This window comes from Haliotis cracherodii, unplaced genomic scaffold (assembly GCF_022045235.1).
Source record: "Haliotis cracherodii isolate W230 unplaced genomic scaffold, xgHalCrac1.p SCAF_6, whole genome shotgun sequence".
Taxonomy (NCBI): Eukaryota; Metazoa; Mollusca; class Gastropoda; order Lepetellida; family Haliotidae; genus Haliotis; species Haliotis cracherodii.
In genome coordinates, this window is record NW_027266319.1 from 52,824,153 (window position 1) to 52,849,346 (window position 25,194).

Sequence of the window (25,194 nt, forward strand, 5' to 3'; positions counted from 1 at the left end):
TCTGTCATGTCATGTGACTGATCATGGTATGCATCTATTGTCTTGGCTGGAATGGAGGGGCTCGAAAATGTGATGGTAACAAGATTGAGCCAGATTGACTTGTCTCGCTCGGCAAGGCCTTATCACTATAAAATTAACAAGATCATTTTATATGAGTATCTAAATACATTTAGATTTTAAAAGATGGGTCATTAATGTTTTTTCAGGAAATGTTTCTTAGCCCAACGGCAACAAATGTATCTTAGATTCTGAATGAGGTATATGATCCTTCAGTTGATGATCTTGCCGAGTTTCTTGACAATGACAGGGCTGTACATGTTCACTGAACTGTCATATTATACTAGAGATAGAAATGATTTTTTCTTTCAAGTGTGCAACACGGCACCCTTGGAATATTCACGATCTCAGCCTCTAGACCTCTTGATATAAACGTCTTAGATTCAAGTGTATTCGAACTGAGTTGCAACCTTAATTGTGATGCAAAGTTTTGCGCCAAATAAAGTATATATCTCGCGCCAATTATTCAGGCAGTGTTAAGTTTGACCTTCAAAATCACTGTCATCATGTGATCGAAAATTGAACAAATTGTACAACTTACAAAAGTTTACTTCTCCAACTTGCCAATGGATCATTGAAAATTCAACAGTAGCTCCAAGTATAAAAAAGCAAGGAAGGAATCTATAAATGCCAAAAAGTCGCTTTCCGGGCCATTTGTCTATAAAAGATCGAATAAATCTATCAGTTGACATTGTTACATTGTGTAAACAAGGATTTCGTGCATGGCTACATGGGCGCGGCCATTTTCTTTATCAACGCATGCGCAAAGGGAGTAATGGCGATTTACTGTTTTGTAAAGCTTTACATGATTGGATCCTTTGTAATTCTTGTGGCCAATCAGTGGTAGTTTCTTAATCGGGCATCTGTTCGAAACAAAGCCAACATGGAGTGAACTGGCGCTCGCTGAAGCTGGAAAAAAATCTCACTGAAGGTACATCTAGAGGCTCCCGCGGTAAATGCTATTGATCGTCGTTATCTTTAACGCTCTCTTTCCCCGATGCTTCTTCCTTTCGGCTCAGCATCAACGCGATCGCAGAGTAGAGCTGGTTGAAAATTACAACAAATGTCATATCATCAAAACCTTTTGTAGATCGTCATCATCCGCTGACATTTCATTATGGAAGGTTATTATTTCATGTTCGATTTTTTAAACATCAAAACTGCCATGCTATATCTAACGACAGATTCGATTCCCATCAAGTTGTCGTTGCTGGCACTCTTTTAGGTACTAGGAATCAAATTTTGATATTTTCCGAGTTGAATTTGTCATTTTGCCCATTTTGCCGACACGTTGTAGGCCCTAGAGAAATATTAATGGTCGTAGATCTAGGCCTAATCAACCAGACCTGTGCTTCCATATTAATTAGCATTTGCTGATGAAATTATACATAGAAACTGGGATAGAATTTACACCGAAATTGCTTTTGTTTGTGTACCGTACAGCTAAACTTTTTGTTTTAGAGCAATTTGGACCAAGCAGTAACTGTCACTGATCCAGGGCTAAGACTGCTACTATTATACATTTCTGGTTTCACGTTTTTTGTTCAATCAGGACATCACTTTCTGGGATGATTTGTAGCCTGATTTCCACTTCTAAGTGTACCTAAACTTTGAAGTCTTTTTTTCATTACAATCTGAATAAAAAGTAAGAAACTCACACTGTATGATTCAAGTCGGTACAAAAGAATTCCATGGACATAAGTTCGGGAACAGCTAAAAGAAGGCTTATTACACATCTTTTCACCAATTCCTGGGAATTTCAGTGTCTTGACTTGTCATCCCTTTGTTGTAATACTAATCACTGATAATGAAAAAGGAGCAGTTCTATAATGTCTGGACAAAAATAATGTACTATAATGGACTTTTGGTGCCAAATGTCATGCATCTGGAGTGTTATTTCCTCCACACTTATTTTGTAGGTCTTGTTAACATGGTAGATCATTGTCCATTTTCTGTTCACTATTGTCATGATTATTGATACCATAGCAAATTGTGAAATACCTTATTTGACCTAGTAGGATTTGACATGTTTGGCAAATAAATCATAATTCTGGTTACAGTAACCAGTTACCTTGGAGATTTTGCTCATTATCCATTTTTAGTTGTGAGCATGATCATGGCATACTTGTGCTTTTGGAGATCATTACGACTGATAATAATGATTCAAAACAAACATGTTAAATGTCATCATGAATATCATCATACAGTGCACATCACAATCAAAGTTCATCTTAGTGATCACTGAAGGGCTGTGATGTAGCCTAGTGGTGAATAGAGCTGATTTGCCTGGTAACTTGTGATACGATTCGTATCACGATACAGACTGACAATACTACTTGTATCAAGATACACCACATCGGATAGTAGGAAATGAAGAGTTCACTGAAATACAGTTCAAAATTTCTTTCTTCATACATTTATTTATTGTTATCTCAAAAAGGTTAACAAAGAAAACCACAAGAACTAAACAGTTTTTATGAAGGGATGGTTATTTATCTAACAGTTAGTCAGCGTTTCCTCCGTCCTTGTGTTCTGTATTGCTACTTCTTCCATTATGGGAGGTAACTGTTAGTTCCTGTTCTATTTATAGTGTATTGCGATCTCACAAATTGACGAGTCAAGTATCGTGTGTACCTAAGTATCAATGACATCTTGGTATCAGTGAATTGTTACCGCCCTAGTGATGAAAGTTTTGGCTCATCATGCTGAAGACCAGTGTTTGATTCCTCACATGGCATCTTCCTGAAGCAAGGGAGTGAACTGACTATAAAAGTCCAGTTTCCACCCTTGCCGAACTAGGCTTGAATTCTGGAGTTTAATTTTGGCTGGACTGACAAGTCTATTTAGATTTCGGTCAACTGCAGGATTTGCAAAGCATGTGTACTGCTCGTCGACGGATATATTGCAAATCTTTTCATGATTTTAATCAAGGTGCTCAAGTGATTTGATGCATTATGTGGGTACCTGTTTTATAATGGCATTGATCTTGAATTTTGTGATCAGATCATTTTGCCTGGGTGCCATCATTTTGTTTGAAGCAAATGCAAGTGATATGAGAGACTGAATCTCATTGGCCATTAGGAGGGACATAGAAGGGACATAACTCATTATAGCCACTGGTGTCACTACGTTTGACCGAGGAAATTTCAGCTTAGTTTGGCAAGGACGGAACTGGACTTTTTAAGTTAGTTAACACCCTTGTCTCGGGAAGATGCCATATGTATACATTGTGTGAAACCCATTCATGGTATCCCGCAGCTGTTATGTGGTTAGTCCAGTGTTTGAAATTAAGAATTGAAAGTCACTGACTGATGTTACAAGTATGTATGTTCTCATTATAAGGACTGGTGGTCTAAAACTGCTAGTTTCTATTGCTAAATAATGGTCAAAGCAACTCAAGCCAACTTATTCTCTGTTTCTACATAATTAATGTCTGCAGCAATAGGAACTAACCTTTTTAGTCCACTAGTCCTTAATATAACATATACTGGTCACCGACAAGTTATCACCATTTCTTTCATGTTATTTCTGAAATATAATGAAATACTATGGATTTTGCAATACATACAGAGTCATGCATTGTTGGAAAAATAGCCGAAATAGGTTTTAGAATTGTAATTTGGGGAAGAAATGACAGTGAGCTATAAGAGAACTGAATGTGCATCATCATGTTGGAATTTTGTTTATGTGTGAATTAGTCACGTGACACCTCTCGCGTGTCTCTTCTAAAGTTGTATTTGAGCAAGGTGATTATATGGTTTGTTTTTTAATAATTCTTCACAAGAGTCAGTTTTGTGAATCATTTTTGGATAAACATTTCTCTCTTCTAATGAAACTGAGCAAAAGTAAAATGAGATTCGATCACAAGCAAAAGGGAGTTGGCTATAATTGGTCCTCGGTGATAACAGATCGCTAGCCAGTAGCAAAACCCTTAAAAAATGACATTTCTACTAGTCCTTATGGTACTTTAAATATTGGGAAGTTCAGCAAGGACTATTGGACTAGTGCCAGTTTTTATTGCTGGTTTGTTTGTCAGTTTTACGTTTTCAAAGTCAATGTGTTTTGATGCTTTCCGTGAATGAGGCACTTGATGGTGACAAGATGTTTAGCATTTTCCTAACTTGATGTGTGCTGTCTTAGCATGTAAAGAGAGTGTTGACAAGTGTTCATGTGACACACATTTGATGCAGTGCTTTGTTGCAGGTCCCCTACCCCCAAGGCCTGGGCCACATCAGTATTCCCCTACCCAGTATTGGTCACATTAGCAACATGGACGAAAGCGTGCCCATTTTGTGAGTATAAGCTACCAAGGCTCATGACAGGGTGACATGAGACTTTTGAAACCAGGTCATTTCAGATGTCATGTGTGGATTAATATTTATGTATAAAAAGATACCCAATACTGTTTGCAGGGCTCTATTTAACTATACAAAACATGCACCAGTGCATCCTATTATTAAAAAGCGCAACCTAATATTTTAATCAAGTAAGACATTTTACAATTTGTGTGTGACTAACCCTTGCTTTTCCACACAAAAACAATCTTTGAATACACTCAATGCCTCTAAGCTTCCATGTATCAGACTACATCACTAATCCCATGTGTTTGACATCAAACTGTTGGTACTTCAAGATTACACGCGGGGCGGTCAGGTAGCCTAGTGGTTAAAGTGTTCGCTCGTCACGCCGAAGACATGGGTACAATGTGTGAAGCCCATTTCTGGTGTCCCCCGCCGTGATATTGCTGGAATATTGCTAAAAGCGGCGTAAAACCATACTCACTCACTCAAGATTACATGCAAATGTTCCTGTTATGTTTTGCAATTGCAGCAATAGATCAATAATTTATGTAAAATGATGACCCTTTCATCAGAGATCTGGGATCTTATTTATTTAGACTAGTTTATGCATCTGTGTTTCAACTTTGGTCATGTTATGGTTTTGTCTGGTGCAGCTAGGTTTCCCGGTCAACATGCACTTGGTACAAGTTAAACAAAGTTCCTTTAATCGAGCCCTGGTCTGTTTTGATCCATCAGTGTTTAAAAGATCTTATACAAGCTGTGCCAATGGCCTGTGATTTTACTAGCATGACTTGCCCAATCTTGTCTTTCTGCATCTTTTTCTGTAGCTTTTACTCCTAACATGCTTCCATGCACTTGGGCTGTCATAAGATAAGCTTACCATCCTTCCCGATTACTAGATCATGTTTGATATCTATGAGTACCATGTGCCAATGTTAAAGTATCAGAGTTACAAGCATCTTGGTGCTAAGATCACTTTGTGGAATGGGTCCAAGGACCAATTCACAACCATACCTTTTTCTGTTGTTTGGTTTGAATGAGACTGAAGTTAGTGGTCCAATCAACTTACTGTTCTTTTATGAATGAAACAAGTGGCGATATTACTAATACTCTCCTGGCACATTGTCTCAAATACATACACAATGACATTAAAGACATCCCGTCTCCATCTTTATACCAAGGAAAACCTCTGCCATTGATAGCAGTCCTCTCATTTGACTAAAAATACTGAGGACTAACTCATACGATTTTGAATATATATCATGGTGTATCTATGCCACACTCACGTTAAGAATTCTTTGCTTAGGTAGTGATTGGAGATGTTTATGACTTCCAAGATGAAGCTTATTCGAAACTGGCCTGAAATGTCAACAGGGCATATTTCTTTGTTATTATCAATGTACATGTTATTGACAAAAGAATTGTAACAGCAAGTCTCTGTCTGTTGTTTGTCACATGGCCGTGTTATGTACATCTTCCTGAGGCAAGGGAGTTAACTGACTATAAAAGTCCAGTTTCCACCCTTGCCGAACTAGGCTGGTATTATGGAGTTACATTTTGGCTGGACTAACGACTCTATGGATAGTCCAGTCAAAATCGCGCACCAAAATCGAAATCCGGTTCGTACAATGTTGTGCAGATTTCTGTCGATTGCAGGATTTGCAAAGCATGTACACCGCCAACTCGTTGTCAACAGTCTTTTCATGTTTTTAATCAAGGTGCTCACATGATTTGATGCACTTCGCTATGTAAGACCCATTTTATCACAATATAGATCTTGATTATCAATCAGATCGCCTTGACTGGTCGCCACCGTTTTGTTTGAAGCAAATGCAAGTTATACGAGAGGTTGAATCTGATTGGTCAATAGGAGGGGCATAGAAAGGACATAACTCGTAATAGCCACTGGTGGCGCTACGGTCGAGCCCAGGAATTCCAGCCTAGTTCGGCAAGGGTGGAAACTGGACTTTTAAAGTCAGTTAACTCTCTTGCCTCGGGAAGATGTGTTATGTAATCCTTTGTTGTCACTGTGTTTGCCTCAGTAATTGTTTGTGTGTGATTCAGTGGCATGATGACTTATATCGCAACAATCAGTTTTAGTCCTCAGCAAAGTGATGATCAATCAAGTGAGATTTGTTTTGGAAATCTGAACTACATTTTCTTTATCATGTTTATAGTTTTACACCTTCAGATTTGAAGGAATTTGTTTTTTTTTGTATGAAAATAACAGATTTTCATGTTAAGCATGAAAATAGAATCAGATAGCTTGCTCTTTATGTTTACCTATGCTGTCTGTGTGACTTGTTGTATGAGTAACAGTGCATTGTAGTGTTGACAGTTGTTTCTCTGGTGTTTTGTCTCTAGTGTGTGTAATAAAAGATTATGCAGTGAGCACTCAGCCAGGTACTCAGGGTTCAACAAATGCCAGGGAAAATGGATCCAGGCCATCTATTTACATCTATGCTTGACCATCTACAAGGAACTAAACTGAAGTTGTTCAAAGCAATTGGATCACTTTAATTTGTTCCTCAACACGCTCAGTCTTGTTTCCAAGAGGTAGATTAAATTGGAATTTAGCTGTCACAATAGCTGCTGAACATTCTGAAGAGGAATAATTGTTTTTGTAGTGACCATCCACATTTTCAGTCAGAATTAAAGAATAAGTAGCAGCTGTGCCAAAAAAACATTTTAGATTACTACTTTGAATAATATTCAGTAGATTTTAGTGTTATATGGACATATATTAGTGTTATTTGGACGTATATTAGTGTTATATGGACATATATTAGCTGAACTCACAAGACCTAACAGACTTTTACTAGACTCTGGTTTGGGACTAGTGACTAGTCACAGACTGAAGTAGCCATCTGGATATAACTAGAAGTCAAATTCTCAACTATCGACTAACAATGATTGATAAATAGACAGATAAAGATGATAAATACATAGCATCTTACAGTGATGACATGGACTGTTACAACTACAGTTATCTTCTGGTTTGCATAGTCTGGCTCAAACACTTCAGGTGTAATAGTGCTGACTGTGCCAAATATTATTCACTCACTCACTCACCTAGCATTGATGTAGCATGTGTAGTCTGAGCATGTTTGACGTATACTTATTGCAGTACCCCAGCCCAGTTCCAACTCCCAGCCAGATTCCAACAGCTACCCAACCCTCTGCCCATGAACCTGATGAGGCCGGGACCTCCCGGCGCTATGGTCAAAGCATACAGTAGTATGATGTTTGACTATTGCAGCACGCCTGCTCAGTTCCAACTCCCTGCGGGGTTCCAGCAGCTCCCAGACTCCATGCCCATCAAACAGGAGCCTCAGGAGCCTCAACCTGTCCTTGACCTTCAACCTCCTGCCAAGGCCAAGGCCAAGAAGAAGAAGATTAAGAAGGAACCCCAAGACAAGTGAGAGATGGATAAAGATAGATCATGGCATATGTCTGTATGGAATTGTTAACTGAATAATGTTGGCCGATGAGTTGTCAGGCATCATGAATAGTGTAGGCTTTGTTTTTGAGTTCAGTTCCTTGTTTCAGCATCAGCTGAAATTGGTGATAAATGATTTACATGTTTCTTTATGATGTTTGTTACGTTTATCATGTTTATATTGTCACGTTCATGATGTCCAGGATATGACAAAATTATTCATTTTTAATCATACACCGACAATGGTATCTTTCCTATAATGTTGACAAAAGGTTACTAAGGGAAAGGTATTTTTGAGAATTTCTCTTTTACCCATTTAAATATTTTTTTTTTTCATATCTTAAAGGGTCTTCTAGACATGTCTAAAAGCTTTTTCAAATCACCTGTTATAACATGATTTGTTAATAAGATATTACATTGTGCCAAAATTTAATTATTCTGTCCGGATTGTGTGACAGGCATGTGACATATTGCATATTTTCAAGCATCCAACCTATTGGAGAAAGTTGATTAATTGTTATCAGTATTCAATATTCACTCACTCACTCACTCACTCACTCACTCACTGTCTCTGTACTGACTTTGTAGGACACAGGTTGTGGAAGGAGAAGATGGGAAAGCCCCCAAGAAGAAGTTAAAACAAGAGAAGATTACAGAGCATCTGACCGTGAAGAAGAAACGTGACCGCTTCAATGGCATGCCTGAGGAAGAGGTGGTTCTGAGGCTGTTGCCAGATCACTTGATTGAGAATCTGGACATTGTCATTGTAAGAGCATGGGGTGGAGGGGATGCTATTAAAAAATTGATTATAAGTGTTGAAAATTAATGAGGTTCCTTGAAGGTTGCTCTTATGGTTTTTGAATTAGGGACCCATGAAACCTAAACTTTCAACATTAGGGATATGACGAGGACCCCTTGACTTGCATGGTTTATTTTGAGCACTGCTAATATGATGAATAAATACCTCTCAAAATAACCAAAAAATAGTTTTAAAAAAGTTTTTCCCAATTTGCCTGCCTAGGACACTTAGTTTAGGATCCTAGGCAAATCGCTGATGTATGATAGGTGTTGTAACCTTGAACTTGACTTTGATGTGTTGGTTACGACTTCTGACAGACACAGGCTTCTTCTGACACTGACATGGACTGTGTCAAACAATTGTTTTCAAACTTTGTTTTTACTCTTACTTCTTTAAATTTGGTTTGTTAACTTTAGATCATGTGCATAACGTATTGAATGTCTTACAATCTGTGCCCCAGGCTACTGTGGTAAAACTTCTGCACCTCATAAGCAAGTTTTACTCCTTACATATGAGCAATCACAAGCTCACCTTACTAGACCAGTTGACATTTCTCAGAAGACAAGGACTGATTTGAAACTATGTATCTATATAAAAGTGTATTACTTCTAGCCTTCCAGTGGTATGAGCTATTTGTTCTCACGATGCATTCATTTCACCAGGGGGTGCAATTAGCTGTGCAGAGTTGTGTCCCTTGTGTACACCAGAAACCTATGACTGCTGGAATCCCGGTTCACCCTGATAATGTTTCTTGGTTTGTCGGCACCATACCTGTGCTCATGGGTTGCACCAAAGTAGTAAGCACCTGAGGCATGCATCACTTCGGGCCTTCCCACAGTAAGCTGACACGCCGTTTTATGACTGGAATTCTATTCAAAATGGTATTAAACCTAACTGACTCACTCTCTTGTTCTCACCAGGTGGGAATCAACCCAGGACTGTTTGCTGCCTACGTCGGACATCACTATGCTGGGCCAGGAAACCACTTCTGTAAGTACACCAATCTCCTTAAAATCAGATCTTAGTTCTTGTTACCGTTAAACAAGATCTGAGGACATCCCATTACGGGTCACGTCAGACCGACTTTGCGTGAACTTTGACCGACCAATGGAATGACCAGTCAGAGGGCAGCTTTCTCATGCTTTACGGCACAAATTTCAAATTGGCGACTACGCTTCGAAACATATTTTGACAAATTCTCGATTACAAATTTGAAACCTGACCCAAAAAACATTCTGGAATGGCTAATAGATGGTCCAGATTGTAAGGACTCAGTCGTTAAACCCGTTACTATCGTTTGGATACCCCATGTTAATGTTTTCGAGATTGCATGATTAGAAATCACATTCTGATTGTCACTTTCATAATCTGGTAAGCGATGCACTGATTGGTTGGATGAAAGGTCGTTCTGACGTGACATCTAATGGGATGTCTTCAGATCTTTGTTTAGTGGTAGCGAGAATTAAGATCTGATTTTAATGAGATTGGTAAGTACACTAAAAGAACATGAAACTCAAAGAATCCATCTCTGTTCAGTACCTACTGACATAGTGCTCACTGGGCTAGTGTACCTGATGATAATGCATGTAAGACTCTCTAATAGTTAGCAATGGTTAGTAATACATCACAGGACTGAGGCTAGGTACATCTGTGTGCATGTGGACTTGTGACATGTGGTATGTTCAGCATAGGGATATATCTAGGCCATCTCAGAGACCATGTTCGGCCTCAGGCAGATGTCATTACCAATCCACATGGGTACAATACTGGATAAAATGTGATTCCCCTTTGTAGACATGGTAGACGTGGTGACTGGTTTCCCCAGATACAAGGACCAACAGAGGGACTTCAATATTTATCATGTTTAGTTAAAATTGATTTCATCATTGAATTCAAAACACAATTTAACAAAATAAGGACTATAATAATCCCATATGCCTGCCCCATGCAATTGAAACAAAACCTAGACAAACCCCTTCAGCATTTAATGAATGCTGGTATGAATATCTGTCAATCTAAATGTCACATAATACAATTGACAGTCTAGATGAAACAGAAACAGGATGTTTTTACAAGAAAATACATAGAAACCACTTATGAACGCCTGACTTCACCTTCCTCTTCTCGCAGGGAAATGCCTGTACCTGTCAGGTCTCATCCCGGAACCCATGAATGCCTACCAGGATCATGAACTTCAAAATTTCGGCATTGGCTTCACAAATATTTGTGCTAGGACCACAAGAGGAAGTGCAGATCTGAAGAGGTAGGGGACATAACTCTCTTTCTAAAGATATCTTCTTTACCTTTCTCATGAATAATAAACAGCTGTTGGACATCATTCTGTTCAGTAATTCTGGTTAATACGGGATATTTTCGTCAGTGCTTTTGTTTCTAAAAGACTTATCACCTACCACTTACTGGCTTTGGAGGTCAGGAAGGTCAGTGTGCTGTTAATAGGCTAAACCTAATGTACTTACCCAACACAGTATTATACAATCCCAGGATTTGCACCAGGTACTGTCTGTCAATATCAAGTTAGTGTATGTGTTTCACCATTGTGATAATATGACCAGCTTTGTTTTGGGTCTCATCCCCGAAGCCATGAATGCTTCCTCCCACGTTATTTCCTGACACAGTAGGGGCATGTTGTTGCAGGACTGAAATCAAGGAGGGAGCCACTATACTGAGGGAGAAACTACAGAAATACAAACCGAAGATTGCAGCATTTAATGGAAAAGGTAACTTATCATAAAGGGAATAGATTTCTACTTATCATGTGGCAATCAGTTCATTTTTTTACTATGATTTTGGTAGAAATTTGATGCTAATTGGTCATTTTAAAGATTTCAAATCACAATAACCACCTCTGAAATACCTGGTTTGACAGCTGAGTGATAGCGAGGTAGCTGTGCTTCAAGCCATGAATGCCTGTCACATAAATTCGACAAATGATTTCGTCATGGTAGAATGAAGATCACTTACTGTCTTTGGCGTTTACCCGTGTGTGATAAATTTAACATTTGAAATCTCATGCTGCACATTTGCAACCAAATTCAATTTAGTGCCATCAAATCTACAGGTAACAGCTCACATTGACAATACACTATGTTTATCTCATCATCACATTAAGGTTATAGATTATTTATGACCTTAGCATTGAAAACTGATTACTCAGCAGATAGTTGTAACCTTCTCAACTCTTTGTAATCAAGGTACATGATTATCCACCCATGAAGATCTGGGTTAGAATAGTTCTTTAATTCATTATTGCTGTAAAAGGCGACGACTATGCTTGTCATATGAGGTGACCAACGGGATGGATTGGTCAGGCTCGCTGAATTGGTTGATGCATGTCTTTGTATCCCAATTGTGTGGATTGATGCTCATGATGTCAATCACTGGAATGTCTGGTCCAGACTTGATTATTTTTCAGACCGGAATATTGCTGAGTGCGGGGTTAAACAACAAACAAACAAACATGATTTTCATTTTGGGTATATATAGTTGGCCAAGACTGCCAACTTACCTTGACTTGTGCTGCCAAACTTTTCAAATCAGCAATGGTTTTAGGCGATCTTAAGAAAATGTATCTACCTGGTTACAGATCCATCATGTCTGTTCTTTAGATTAAAGGAAGTGGATTTTAGTTTCAAACAACACTGTAACCGTGCAAGAAATTAGGAAATATTTTACAAGCAATTTTATTTAAAAAAAATGTCTATCCATTGCAAGATGTAAAATATATCTCCCTTCTAAGGACTCCATTTTGCTATATAAAACAAGCACCGGTGCAAGCTATTATTGAAAAGGGCAACCTAATATTAATGTCTACATGCACCATGTGAATGGCAAAAGAAGTCAGATTTTTACCACACTAACTTTTCCACACAATGTTGATCTTTGAACATTCAATACCTCTATTTCTTGGGCTTCACGTCATCAAACTGGGGGTACTTAAGGATTATGTGCTTGTGGTCCTATTACATTTTACAGCAATATGTCATACATTTATGTAAAATCATGACTCAGTCATCAGAGATCTGCTCTCTTTTCTATATTTATACTAATTTATGCATATATGTTTCAACTTTGATAAATTTAAATGAATCAGGTGAATCTATTTTTGTCTGGTGCAACTTGATTTTTATGTGAGTAAGGATAAGATATATGGATGAACAACTTCTTTATTACAATTAGGAGCAACATTTTGGTGTAGGGTCTAACCCCATTATCAAGCATGTGTGTCCCACTTGCTTGATAACGGTTTTAGAACCTACACCGAATCGTTGCTCCTAATTGTAATAAAGAAGTTGTTCATCCATATATCTTATCCTTACTTAGTACTCCAACTTCTAAATGCCTCTCAAAGAAGTTGATTTTTATGTCAACTGGCACCCGAGGCAAGTTAAGTCAAGTACCTTAAATCAAGCTCTGCTTTTGCATTGTTATGTTCATGAAAAGAAGTCGGAACAGAAGTCAAGCAAAATTCTGGCCAAACTGAGCCTGATATGAACATGCACGGTAATCATGGTAGTATTGTGAGAAACTTTGAGACACTTTCATCACCTCTTGGGTGTTTTGCTGCAGGTATTTATGAGGTGTACTGTGGCCACAAGAACTTCATTCTGGGAAAACAACCCGAGCCGGTAGAAGGAACAAATACAGTAAGTATTGAGCAGGGTGTGAAGTCAGGACAGCCAGACGTGAAGTCGGACTGCTTGGCATACCGGGGGAGGGGCTCAACTATGTGTACAATGACATGTAGCAAACGATTGGTCCTCATATAATAATGATACTAGTTGATCCATTCTGACAATGAAAGTAAGTAAGAATGTCCCAATAACTGTTTGAAAGCACACTTTGGTCATACTTGTGGCCTTGAAACGTGTGCTCATTGCCACCAGTAGGCATGAAAAGCTCTATAACTGGTTGTCAACTTTTTCTAAGAACCATGTGCCAGGGTCCATTGTTTACAGGTTTGATCCTAGAACATTATGAAAATAACTTCTCTCACACATTAAGCTGACACACTGTGATGTGACTTAAGATCCTGTTCATAACATGTTTAAGCTCAACCCCCCTCTCATCCCTGTGGTAGACTTGTGATTATTAAAGTGATATGCAGGTATTTGTTATTCTGTATTTGAATTCCACTTATTACACTGTTGAATATTGTCCCATAAAAATGTGACATTTAACTTATCCTACCTCTCTTGCTGTTAAACCGAGACATAATACCCAACAGAGATCTCTCACCCACTTCCATAAATGAACTGTCCAAACATACCTTCTGCCACACATCACATGACCCAAATTGCACACGACATTCTTTTGTTGAGTGAATCAAGTACATTCCAAAGAAGGTCCTTGCAGGGAGAAAGCAAGTCCTGTCCCGAGAAGCTATCACCCTTTCTTGTCCTTTGTACAGGTATGGCTGTGTTATATTCATAATAAATGAACGTCTTATAAGTAATGATTTGCTTAGGGGGTGGGTTATGATGCCTAATTTTGTCATTTTGGGCACCTACAAGCAACAGAAAGCATTCTACTTCGGTCCCGAAGGGGTCAGAGCAGCAACCAGACCTTTCGTGGGAAGGTAAACCCTTCAGTCTGGTGCAAGCAGATGTAAGTGCGTGCAGTCAAGCAGTGACCTTAAATGAAGCATGACCTGTCAGTGACTGGGGACTCTTTTTGGGAACCCCTACATAACCAACCCACTACGTCATGGGTACAGGGTACAGGCTACATGCTACATCTGCACACAGCACCTCCATTATTAACATCACCACTCCCCAGGGAGGGACTGCTTCACTCCATACACAACCTTGTAGAAAAGCAGTGATGTACAGGAAGTACCTCAGGTTTTTCCATGGAGGTTGGCACTACTAGTGGGCGGACTTGCCATTTGGCATTTCCACGGCCTTGTGGCTAGTTATGTGAGTGACGAGACCAATCACAGTGTACCTCCACACACAGGTTCTTCACTTCGACGTATGTCTTGACGACTGCCTGCTACATCACCAGTGAGACAGTGACAACCAAGCCAGCTCCAGTTGACCCAAGATCAGCTACTTCAACTGGGCTGGCTGATCAACCAAGAGAAATCAGAGCTGACTCTGACACATGCTCTAAACTTCATCTGGGGTCACTTCAACCCAGCTGTCTCAAAGGTCCCAATGAAACAGTGGCACAAGGTCAAGGTGCTTCTACCCCTGGCGTTCACCACAGGACTTAACGCTCCGGGGTTGCCTCTTCTTACAGCCGCTGTTTCTCAAGCCTACCTCAGACACAACGACCGTCACCTGATTGTCCTACATCAGACACTTCACCAATTTCTCTGATGGTGGACAAACCCCTTGAATGTCTAAGGTGGAGTCTCGGTGATAGAACTCATACCTACTCCTCATCTGTTCATGGATGTCTACCCCCAGGGGTAGGGAGTGCACATGGGCAAACAGATCCATGTCTACTCCAAACCGGCCAAGCAGGCGGTGGCCAAGGCACATTGTCCCTCCACTAGAGGCCTTGATGATGATGACATGTCTTTTTGTTGGCGCCATGACAAGTCCCTTGTGGATGATGTACTGCAGTTCATCGCCGACTTCCTAGTGTACTTGCATTGGACGTGTCATCTGAAGGGGAAGGGGAACTATCGCGATCGCCTTCAGCTCAGTTTTAACTGTCCCTTGTGATATGAAGTTTCATGTAGACCAGAACTCCAGCTTATGTTAAAGGCCTATGAGCTTACGAAGCCTTGGTGTCGGCATCACCAGAGTGTGTGTCCAGGATTTTTGACAGCACTTGCTACAGCTTCGTGTCTAGGTGAACTGCATGCCCCCGCCATTGGTCCAGTCTCATTATGGTGTTGTACATTTGGGCATCTGTTGGGACTTTATAGCCAAACTAAATTCCTGGTGAACAAATTCCTCGTTTTAGTGTCCAACCATTATCATCTCAACCTCACTCAAACTAAATCAACTCATATGAGGATGTACCTATTTATTTTGCCTTCACTTTGCTGCTCGTCAGAAGTGTCTATAACAACTGTTACCATCTGTCAGGAGTGACTCTACCTCCTCTTCAAGCAAACATTGACATTAGAGCACTAGCATTGACGATGGTGCTTCATGGCAACTGCTCTGTCACTTCAATTAAGGATGTTTTGGGAAATCTGACACAAGCCACTTCGCAAGCCACTATCAAGTGAGACATGTCTTAGGGGATCTAAAAGGCATACACAGTTTGGCCATTGGTGGTAGCACGGCTATTGCAGACCCAAGACGTCTCCGCCGATAGTGTACTACCAGGCACTATCCTGTGCTATCTCCCAAACCTTGAATGGTGTTGACGTTAACACTTGCACTCGAGTGGCAGTCGAGGTGAGGTGAAACGTCTCATGTTTACGATTTTGTCTAGTGGTAGAGCATCCGTCCGGTGAGCAGAAGGTCCAGGGTTTAATGCCTCTGCGTTATACCAAAATACGTTAAAAGATGGTACTTGTTGTTACCCTGTGTGGCGCATTAAGGGGCTTAAACAAGGACTGGTCGGCTCGAAGTCAGTATACTGTATCTTAGTTGGATGTTCATGTTAAACTGCAGCATCGTATCTCAGTGGGCTAGCACTATAAAATCGCCATTAGTCTTGACTAGAACAAGCAGCCCCAACAACCGCCCCAACACCCACCCCACAACCCCCACCCCCCAACCCCCACACACGTGCAAGCATGTCGCTGTATATATACAATAATTTTGGACGCGATTTTAAACCCCATTTCACCTCAAATCACTTTGAAGGTTTGCCAACCATCCCATGGGAATAAATTTGAATTATGTGTAATGCAGGATCAGTTAAAAATTTATCAATATCTGATTATACATATATCCTTCATTACAATCATCCCTACTCCCACAAGGACCAAGAACCTTCTTTGGCATGTGCTTGATTCACTCAGCAAAAGGATGTCGTGTGCAGTCACGTAATGCCTGGTGGTAGGCATGTTTGTGCAATTTGTTTTGGTTCAACAGCACGAAATTAGATCATGTGTAATGCAGGATAAGTATATAAATATCAAACCATAATGCTATGTCCATTGTTTTCAGATGGTATATGTAATGCCTTCGTCTAGTGCTCGGTGTGCTCAGCTGCCAAGAGCTGTTGACAAAGTCCCATTCTACCTGGCCTTGAAGAAGTTGAGGGACCACTGTCGAGGAGACCAACCGATCCTCGACGAATCTGAAGTCTGTTTCCCTAACCTGGAACTCAAGATCAAAACTGAGCCCAAAGTCGAACTTGATGCCGATGGCAATCCTATCAAAACTGAGCCAAAACCAAAAGCTGAACCAAAATCCAAATCCAAGAGCAAGAAAAGTAAAGCCCAAAGTCAATCCCAAACTAGTCAGTCCCAGAACATTCCAGTTCCAACTAGTCATGGCCAGATGGCTAATGGGATGTGGTCTGCCGTGAAGCAAGAGAAGCCATATGATCCGAGTGAGTATGGCGGACAGCCGTACGGCACTCCGATATCTGCTGCTTGTGCGGTTCCCATGTCCACTCAAATGATGCCAGTGTATCAGAATGCCCACATATACTCCCAGCCAAATGGCCAGAGTAGCGCACAGGGTCAAGTAACCATCCACAACGGCACAAAATCCACAAGTCAAGATGATATGGGACGGACTTTGCCAAGCACAACAGCAGTTTTTTACCCAGCGTCAGCGCAGCCGATGTACCAAGGGCAGATGTACTCCCAGGGATCTTTCTTACAGCAGTTGCAGGAGCCCAACCTGACCAATGACAGGAACTCACAGACCTGGCAGTATCCCTCCTTCTCAGCCAATGAAATGCTGGATAACAGCTCAGCCAATAAGACGACAGAAGACAATGCTTCATCTCAGGTTGTCCAGATCAAGACAGAACCTGAGGATTATGGCTACACTGAGATTCCTTTCAATAGCATGTAGCAGTTCATATGACTCAGATATTGTCATCCTGTCATTGTGTACACTGATTGTAGGAATATGTCTGTCAGTACACGAGATGGCGTACAGCTCAGGGTGTGTTTCGCAAAAACCATCATCGTGCTACGACTGGCGTAACTAAAACTTTAAGGTGTAATGTCAGATTTCAGAGCCTGCTTTGTCATACCCCAACATGACTGGTGATTCATTGGAATTGATTGTGAAATACAATCCATACAATCATGGTGACTATGTAAAATACCTCGTAAAATATATACTAGCATGACAGCAAGGATTTATCTTGACCTGCCTATTTCAGTTTGCAGCAAATGTCATTAAAAATTCCCAAATCGGAATTTATTTTATGATATTGCATTGAATACTCTCTCAAATTTCAAAACACCTCTGAATTTAAGAAATTAAGGACTTATAAAGAAAATCCCAATTCTGAAAAAAATAACAGTATTCCCCCCAATTTGACTGCCAGTTTGGAATTCTGGATTCCTGTTGAGAGTTTGTTTGAAAGTCCAGACATTCTGCCATAGTTGGCAAGAGTCCTTGAATGAAAGTTTGTAAACAGGAAACAATTGTGCTTATTTCTCAACTGGTTAATAGAATCTGCAAAATATTAATAAACTATAGACATAGAAATCTGACGTTGCACCATTAAGCATAGACTTATGACAGATTGCTGTTGAGGAAAGGGCCTTGATGTATTTACATAGATCTGTGACAGATTAGTTTTTACTTATATGCTCCTGTTAATAATCATGTTCCATGTCGTAATTGATCTCATCTGAGGCATCACTGTCAAAAATGGTCAGTAGGGTACAACAGAGCAAACGATTATGACAGTAGCGTATGCATACTTTATGCCGAGGTAAGTCAAGAAAATATCAAGCAGTAATATTCATATATGATCGTCTGACTTGGTGTATTCAACTGAACCACCTGCAAGATGCCCCAAACATGTGTTTGAAATGTGTTTAAAGGACTGTAGGCTTTTCCCAAGTCATTGCCAAGTGGAGGATTTGATCTGCGATTTGTACCAGTGCTGAACTGACATCGTGGTATTTTTATTTTTTCGACAGCGGTTTTGTAGTTACCGTGGTTACTGGGGAAGGAAAGAGCTAAATAATTTAGTTAGATTTGTTTGTGAACTCTTTAAGAACTCAAATGAAATTTGCATGAATGGATGGGGCTGACAGGTACCGGTATATAATTTACAATGATTTGTTCTCAATACTATATATATAGATATATCATGTCACTACTTTGGATAAAGAATGTGTGAATGTCTTACGTTCATGTTATTTTTAACACCAGTGTACAATTATATAGATGATCAAACCATATGATACTGACTACAATAGTACATGGAAAAGACACAATGTCCGAGTATTTAAATGATTTGTTATGTGTCAATACAGAACGAAGTATAGTGAAACCTCATTAATCCAGACCCTGTTAAACTGGAAACCCTTCCCACTGCACGATTAATTTGGTAACACTTACACAAGTGAACAGTGATTTAAAATGGTATCCATCGTTGGTTAATATGAAAGCAGGATGGTTTCACTGGAAAAGCTGGTGTCTGGATTAACAGGGTGTCTCTGTATTTTGAGGATATGTTATACTTGCTGAAAGAAAACTGAGTATTCTTTTCACTTTCCCTACCCCTTATACATGTTCTATAAAACCGCTTTCTTCCCTTGTTGGAGATCACTGTCAGGGTAACAGGAACACTTCTGTACATAACATCAATTTGAAGTCAGCAGTGTTATACTCAGAAGTTGACATGCTTTATGTGTGGAATTAGCAGTTCAAGGTCAACAAATTGAAGAACTGGCGGACATAGTTGTAACCATGAATACCATTTTTCATATCATGATTTGTGAATATGAATTGTTACTGACTGTGTTAATGGATGATATTCTCAAAGTTGTCTACTCTTTACCGGGCACTGTATTAACGTTTGGTGAAAGCCAGCAATATTATCAAACCACCATGCCACAACAAATATCATCTCAGTGTCTTTTGAAAAGGATTTTGAAAATTTTAAGTCTGCACTAGGAACCAATCATTTTACCCTAAACATGGTTTGACAATAATCGATATGACAAGCCTTAAGTTTTGTATGGTTCTATACACTTTGAGAATATCGTTTATCAATGACCTTGGAGATTGTGCTTACTTCTCTTGTAATGGCAATATGTTGAAAACCATTTATACTGGTCCATATTTCACACTCATGGTTCATTGCTTGAATATTTATAAACCATTGCATTTATATTTGCTCACACTGTTTCCATGGTCACCAGGGCCCGGTACATGATTTTAGTTCCTGGTATTTACTAATACAAACAAATATGATGAAATAATTATAATTTCTTATGATCTAAAGACAGTGAAGGGCAAATGGGCCCAGCGGTTTAAGGCACAACAATGTGCTGTGCAGAGTTGTGTCCCTTAGCAGTTACCGGATCCATTGGTTGTAGGTTCAGATACCATATATGTTTCATGATCTTTCAGAGCCATACCTCATGGATTAAACAAAAATGGTAAACGTCTAAGACCTGCCTCATTTTTGTTTCACCGTGTTTATCTCCACATTGATTTACCACACAATGACCTATCTGTACTACCATTCAAAGCACTGTTAGACCCTTCACTCACTCACTGTTGAAAGACGTTATTCCTTCTGAAAGTTTCTTACTACACTTGTGCCCTGGTAACCATGGTTCCAGAGATAAAGAGAGTGGACCGTATGCCATGTTTAAACATTTCTTCATGTTTCTGTCTATATGGATGCTGTATATACATCACTAAATGAATTGTTCGGACACTGTTGTAACTTGATTGATATTGTATCAATTTTTTAGAGTGTAAAGTTCACTATGTCAGTTGATTTACTTTGATATGTGTTTTTGTTGTCTGATTTTATGATTTTGTTGACTTTTAGACTGAACTGTCTTTTTGAAGAAATGTTAGCAATCTTTATATTGGAATTGTACAACTGAGCTACAATTGTGTTTTAATCTTGGTGATTGATATCTGTTTGGTTAAGAAATGAACTGTAAAATATTTTACAGCATAATGAGCTATTTTATTGTTTTCGTATATTTAAGATCAGTTTACTGACTTAATCAAAATTAGAGTATGTTTTATAGAAAAAAATAAAGTTCAATGTTTAGCTACTAGTTGTTTTGTGAAGTAAAATACATATTTTTATTGAAGCATTTCACCTATTTTAAGTCCCATGGCATTATTATTTGATGTAAATTGTAGTTCAAGTCCAGATAGTAGTCACATGTAATAGATAGTCACCAGAGTAATGAAGTAGATGCAGCCTATTCCCTTAAATGACAAAATTAGAAAGAATCAACTGAATTTTACAATTAGATTAAATGATGCTAAGGCACTGTGAAGGTTACTTAAAAATTCATTGGATGTGATTTTGATGCAAGTACAACTAGTGTTCAGTATGGACCATGTAAGAAGAGCACTTCAAGTTCCATTGTGGTGACCCATGCCCAGGTTTCTAAAATGTCCAAGTTTGTAACTTGTGGTTGTGAAGGGTGTGTGTAATGAAGGTTGGTGCAGTGAAACCTTAGAGCAGACCTAAGCTTAATAATGATGACCGGGTCAGTGTTTGGGATATGATTACTAGTTTACGACAAACATGATCTGTGGAGACATAGTTTCACGCCTTGCCCAATTCTCACATGTTCAAGTACTTATACATTGGTGCAAATTGTGAGTGATATATCGGATCCATTAATTCTGGGTTTGGTCCTTGAATGGCTTGGTGCTGCAATTAATATTCACAATAAATTAATTCAAATCGAAGCACACCATAGCAAGCAGTTGCCTTTAAACAATATTCCAATCCTAAGAAAAGCTAACCTTATTTGGACTACTTCCTTGAGAGGAAAAAGGGATACAAATGTCTTAATCAAGCACTGTTACCAAGTATTGTTTATATGATAATTCCAAATGAAAACCCATTATTATTCATACTGTGATTTTAGCTGTGTACTTGATAGTGTATATAGTGCCTTCTTTGCCCCATAGAACTGAACAAGTGCGCTTGCTTCTGTTTTGATGCAATCTCAAGACCTGCAACTAGTCTCTCATTAAGCATTGACTGTTATGTTATAATGTTAGGCATGAAAAGAATTCCCCCCCCCCCTCTATTTTTTCAGGATTATAAAGACACAATTAGATTTCATTAAATGAATCTTTAAGAATTCTTTTGAGGTCAAGATCTTTTTTCAGAAATATAGCTCTGTCTTGATTCATTTTTGTTTTTTTGCCAATGTGTTTAGTCTTCCAAAGTTTTTGTGTCTTGCCAAAATTTTGGGTGACTGATTTTGTTAAGAATCAACCATGGCCAGTTCTAATCCTTAAAGATGAAATTTGTTGTACGTTTCAAGCATGTATAAGATATGCACTCTGCTGTTTGAGTTGCATTTCGATCTGTCAAGGCTATAGTGATACCATGATAATGTGTTTCCATTTCCTCAAATGAAATCATGTTGTGTATGACATTTCATACTTTTATACTGCAAATTGAAACAAGTGCAATACTTTTGAAATGCAACCAACTCATAATTTATCTGATGATAGTGGCACGCTTGGTTAGGAAAACTGCCATTATTATCAAGTTTGACATGTTTCAAATAGGGCTCATTCTGCAGAGCGGTTTTAGTGCTACAACATTGTAAGTCTATTTTAGAACATGGGAGACATGACAGTCATAAGGATAAGATAGCTTTGTGGAACAGGGCCGCGTTACTCAAAGCGATCTTAGCACTAAGGTGATCGTAAGTCCCATACTTTAACATAGGGTTACGATCATCGTAGCGCTAAGATCGCTTTGAGGAACGGGGCCCAGTTCCATAAGATGATCATGGCTATGACCTTTCTAAGTCCACCTTCTACAGCAGTGGTCACAATTAAGGGGGACCTGGGGTCCTTGAGATTTCCTCCTATATTATTTGATTCTGGGGACCCCCTTTGCCCTTAACCATTAGGGCAATGGCAAGGACCCCATGACTTTGGAATTTGGAACACTGTACAGTGTAGATCCACCAACAGCCGTGGCACACTAATCACTTTGTTGAATGGCTCAGATCAGTAACGGCCACCATGTCATGCAAGAGTTGTTTTTGATGTATTTCACTGACAGTTTTAAATATGTATAATGTCTCATTGCTTCTTTAAGCAGGTATGAATTGTAGGTCAATTTGGCTGTTCATGAGATTGTGTTACACATTGAAGTATAAAAAGACATTTCTCATGCATTCATATAGTGGAACCTCTAGTAGCTCACAGTATCAACCAACAGTTTTTCTGGTCAAGTTACAATCACTTGAGGTCAAGGATAGATAATTTCTGTTCAAGGATTGATAACTTCAGGTCAAGGATTGATGACTTCAGGTCAAAGGCGACTACGCTTGTCATAAGAGGCGACTAACGGGATCGGGTGGTCAGGCTCGCTGACTTGGTTGATGCATGTCATCGTATCTCAGTAGATCAATACTCATGTCAATTAATGGATTGTCTGGTCCATACTTGAATATTTACAGACTGCCATCATATAGCTGGAATATTGCTGAGTGCAGTGTTATACATGAATCGAACAAACAAAAGAAAAGCATTAAACTATTGTCATTTTCAACAAAATTAATTCAGTGTCAACAAAATATGCCCAGCCATTGACGAGAAAATGGTTTATCAAATTTTTTTAAAAACACTATTGAACTGTTGGATGAAGAGGTTCCACTGTAAACAGGAATCAGTTGACTCCTTAGTTTCATCATATCAGTTCTGTCTTCATCTTGAAGATGAAGATAACACACCATATGTTGCTTTGTACAATATGCAGTAATTTATTACATGACGTCATTGTTTCATGGTGCACCCTGAACAAGTCCTGAACAAACAGATTATTTGTGTGGCAGTTTAGCTGATGCTCTCTGCATAGCCCTCTAACATTATAGACATATAGGTTAGTGTTTTGCTGAATTTATGGTAGATGTCCTGTTTATGTTATTTGAAGATTTGAATGTGGATGTAGATTGATTGATATAATTACTGAGAGTCGGCCTGTGTTTCCTTATACTGACTGTTTAAAGTGTTTGTTGATATACAATGTTTAGCTTTACATATTAATGTGAACTAAATTATGTGAATCAGATATTGTACTGTACATGTATCACCCTTTTTATGGTGAACAAAATGAAATATAGTTTCATAGCATTTTACAAATGTTTTGTTGTTTTGTGCTTATGGATGCCCACTCGTCTGAAGTTTGTTTGTTCATGTTGAATGCCGCACTCAGCACTCAGCACTCAGCTATATGACCGCGGTCTGTAAAAAATCGAGTTTGAACCAGACAACCCAGTGATTGACATTGGTCTGAGATAAGAGTAGGTAATAACTTTTCTACAAAAGGTACTTCTAAAATCTTAGTTAATCCCACTGTCCAGTCTATTGTGCCAGGTACACTTGTAAACTACCATACCAAATTCACACTTTCCTATGGGGGCACGGGTGGCCCTGTCGTCTAAGGCATCGCGATTCGCTGTGCAGAGTTGCATCCCCTGGACACGCCAGAAGCCTATGATTATGTGTTGGAATAGAGGTTGGATCTGATTATGTTTCTAGGTTTGTCAGCACCATACCTGTGCTCGTGGGTTTCACCGAAGTGGTAAATGTCTGAGACCTGCATCACTTCGGGCTCTCCTCCCACATTAAGCTGACACGTTGTGATATAACCTGAATAATGTTAAAAGTGGCGTTAAACCCAACTCACTCACTCACTCACACTTTCCTATAGTCAGACATAGATCACTCAGGGTGGCAACAGTTTTGCAAGAAAGTATGATTAATGGTATTTAACCTTTAACAACAGAATAAAATGGTCATCTATTAGAAAACATAATTCTCCATGTTGAGCAAATCTTAAAAAAATGTGCATTTACATTTCCCCCTCAATTTGTAAGATGAAGCAACATTTCTTTGATTTCATACAGTGCAATGACCTCACAGCAAAGTAAACTAAACAGTGACCTCATAGTTTAAAGAACAACACTACCAAGTTTTGCTAAGATAATTGCGTGACATGGAGGTAAATGGACCTAAATGGTACGAATTGGTCCCAAGCAACTGCAGGTTGCACGAAGTTGCATGGAATGGTTGGTCAGGCTCATTGACTTGGTTGAAGGATGTCATACCCTAAACGTGTAGACAGTTGTCCATAATATCAATCACTGAATTGTCTAGTCCAGACATGATAAATTACAGGCTGCTGGAATATTGTGTGTGTGTTAACAGACACATTCTGGAGGAAGGATCCAATCAGCTTAGGTTTGAATGCCAGACTCAAGGGATTATCATCCTTGGTTTGATCACACCAGGCCTAGGCTCTCTTCACCTAATATGTCCATGACCATTGTCACGATGGGTATTTCTACCTCATAATAAAATGCCATGATAATACAGAAAAAACTGTTCAAAGCCATCTTAAACCGAGCTCCCTCACTGACTAATGATATGGCTAGGGGGCCCTGTGGTTTGCTGTGCAGAGTTGCGTCCCTTGAGCACGCCAGGAACCTATGATTGTGGGTCTGAATC

General features: G+C 39.2%; 1 protein-coding gene across 2 annotated transcripts; it reads left to right on the forward strand.

The window, feature by feature from the left end:
• Positions 1-922: 922 nt before the first annotated feature.
• On the forward strand, positions 923-23,772 carry LOC139445001 (G/T mismatch-specific thymine DNA glycosylase-like). Of its 2 annotated transcripts, none has more exons than XM_071226042.1 (9): positions 923-988; positions 4,261-4,349; positions 7,618-7,776; positions 8,386-8,563; positions 9,517-9,586; positions 10,727-10,859; positions 11,252-11,334; positions 13,184-13,260; positions 16,696-23,772. In XM_071226042.1, exons 2-9 carry the CDS (start codon positions 4,327-4,329, stop codon positions 17,554-17,556), a joined length of 1,584 nt encoding a protein of 527 aa, XP_071082143.1. In that variant the 5' UTR covers positions 923-988; positions 4,261-4,326; the 3' UTR covers positions 17,557-23,772. The 2 variants fall into 2 exon arrangements, with proteins under 2 accessions (XP_071082143.1, XP_071082142.1); XM_071226041.1 differs by having other exon boundaries at positions 925-1,009.
• The last annotated feature ends 1,422 nt before the right edge of the window (positions 23,773-25,194 follow it).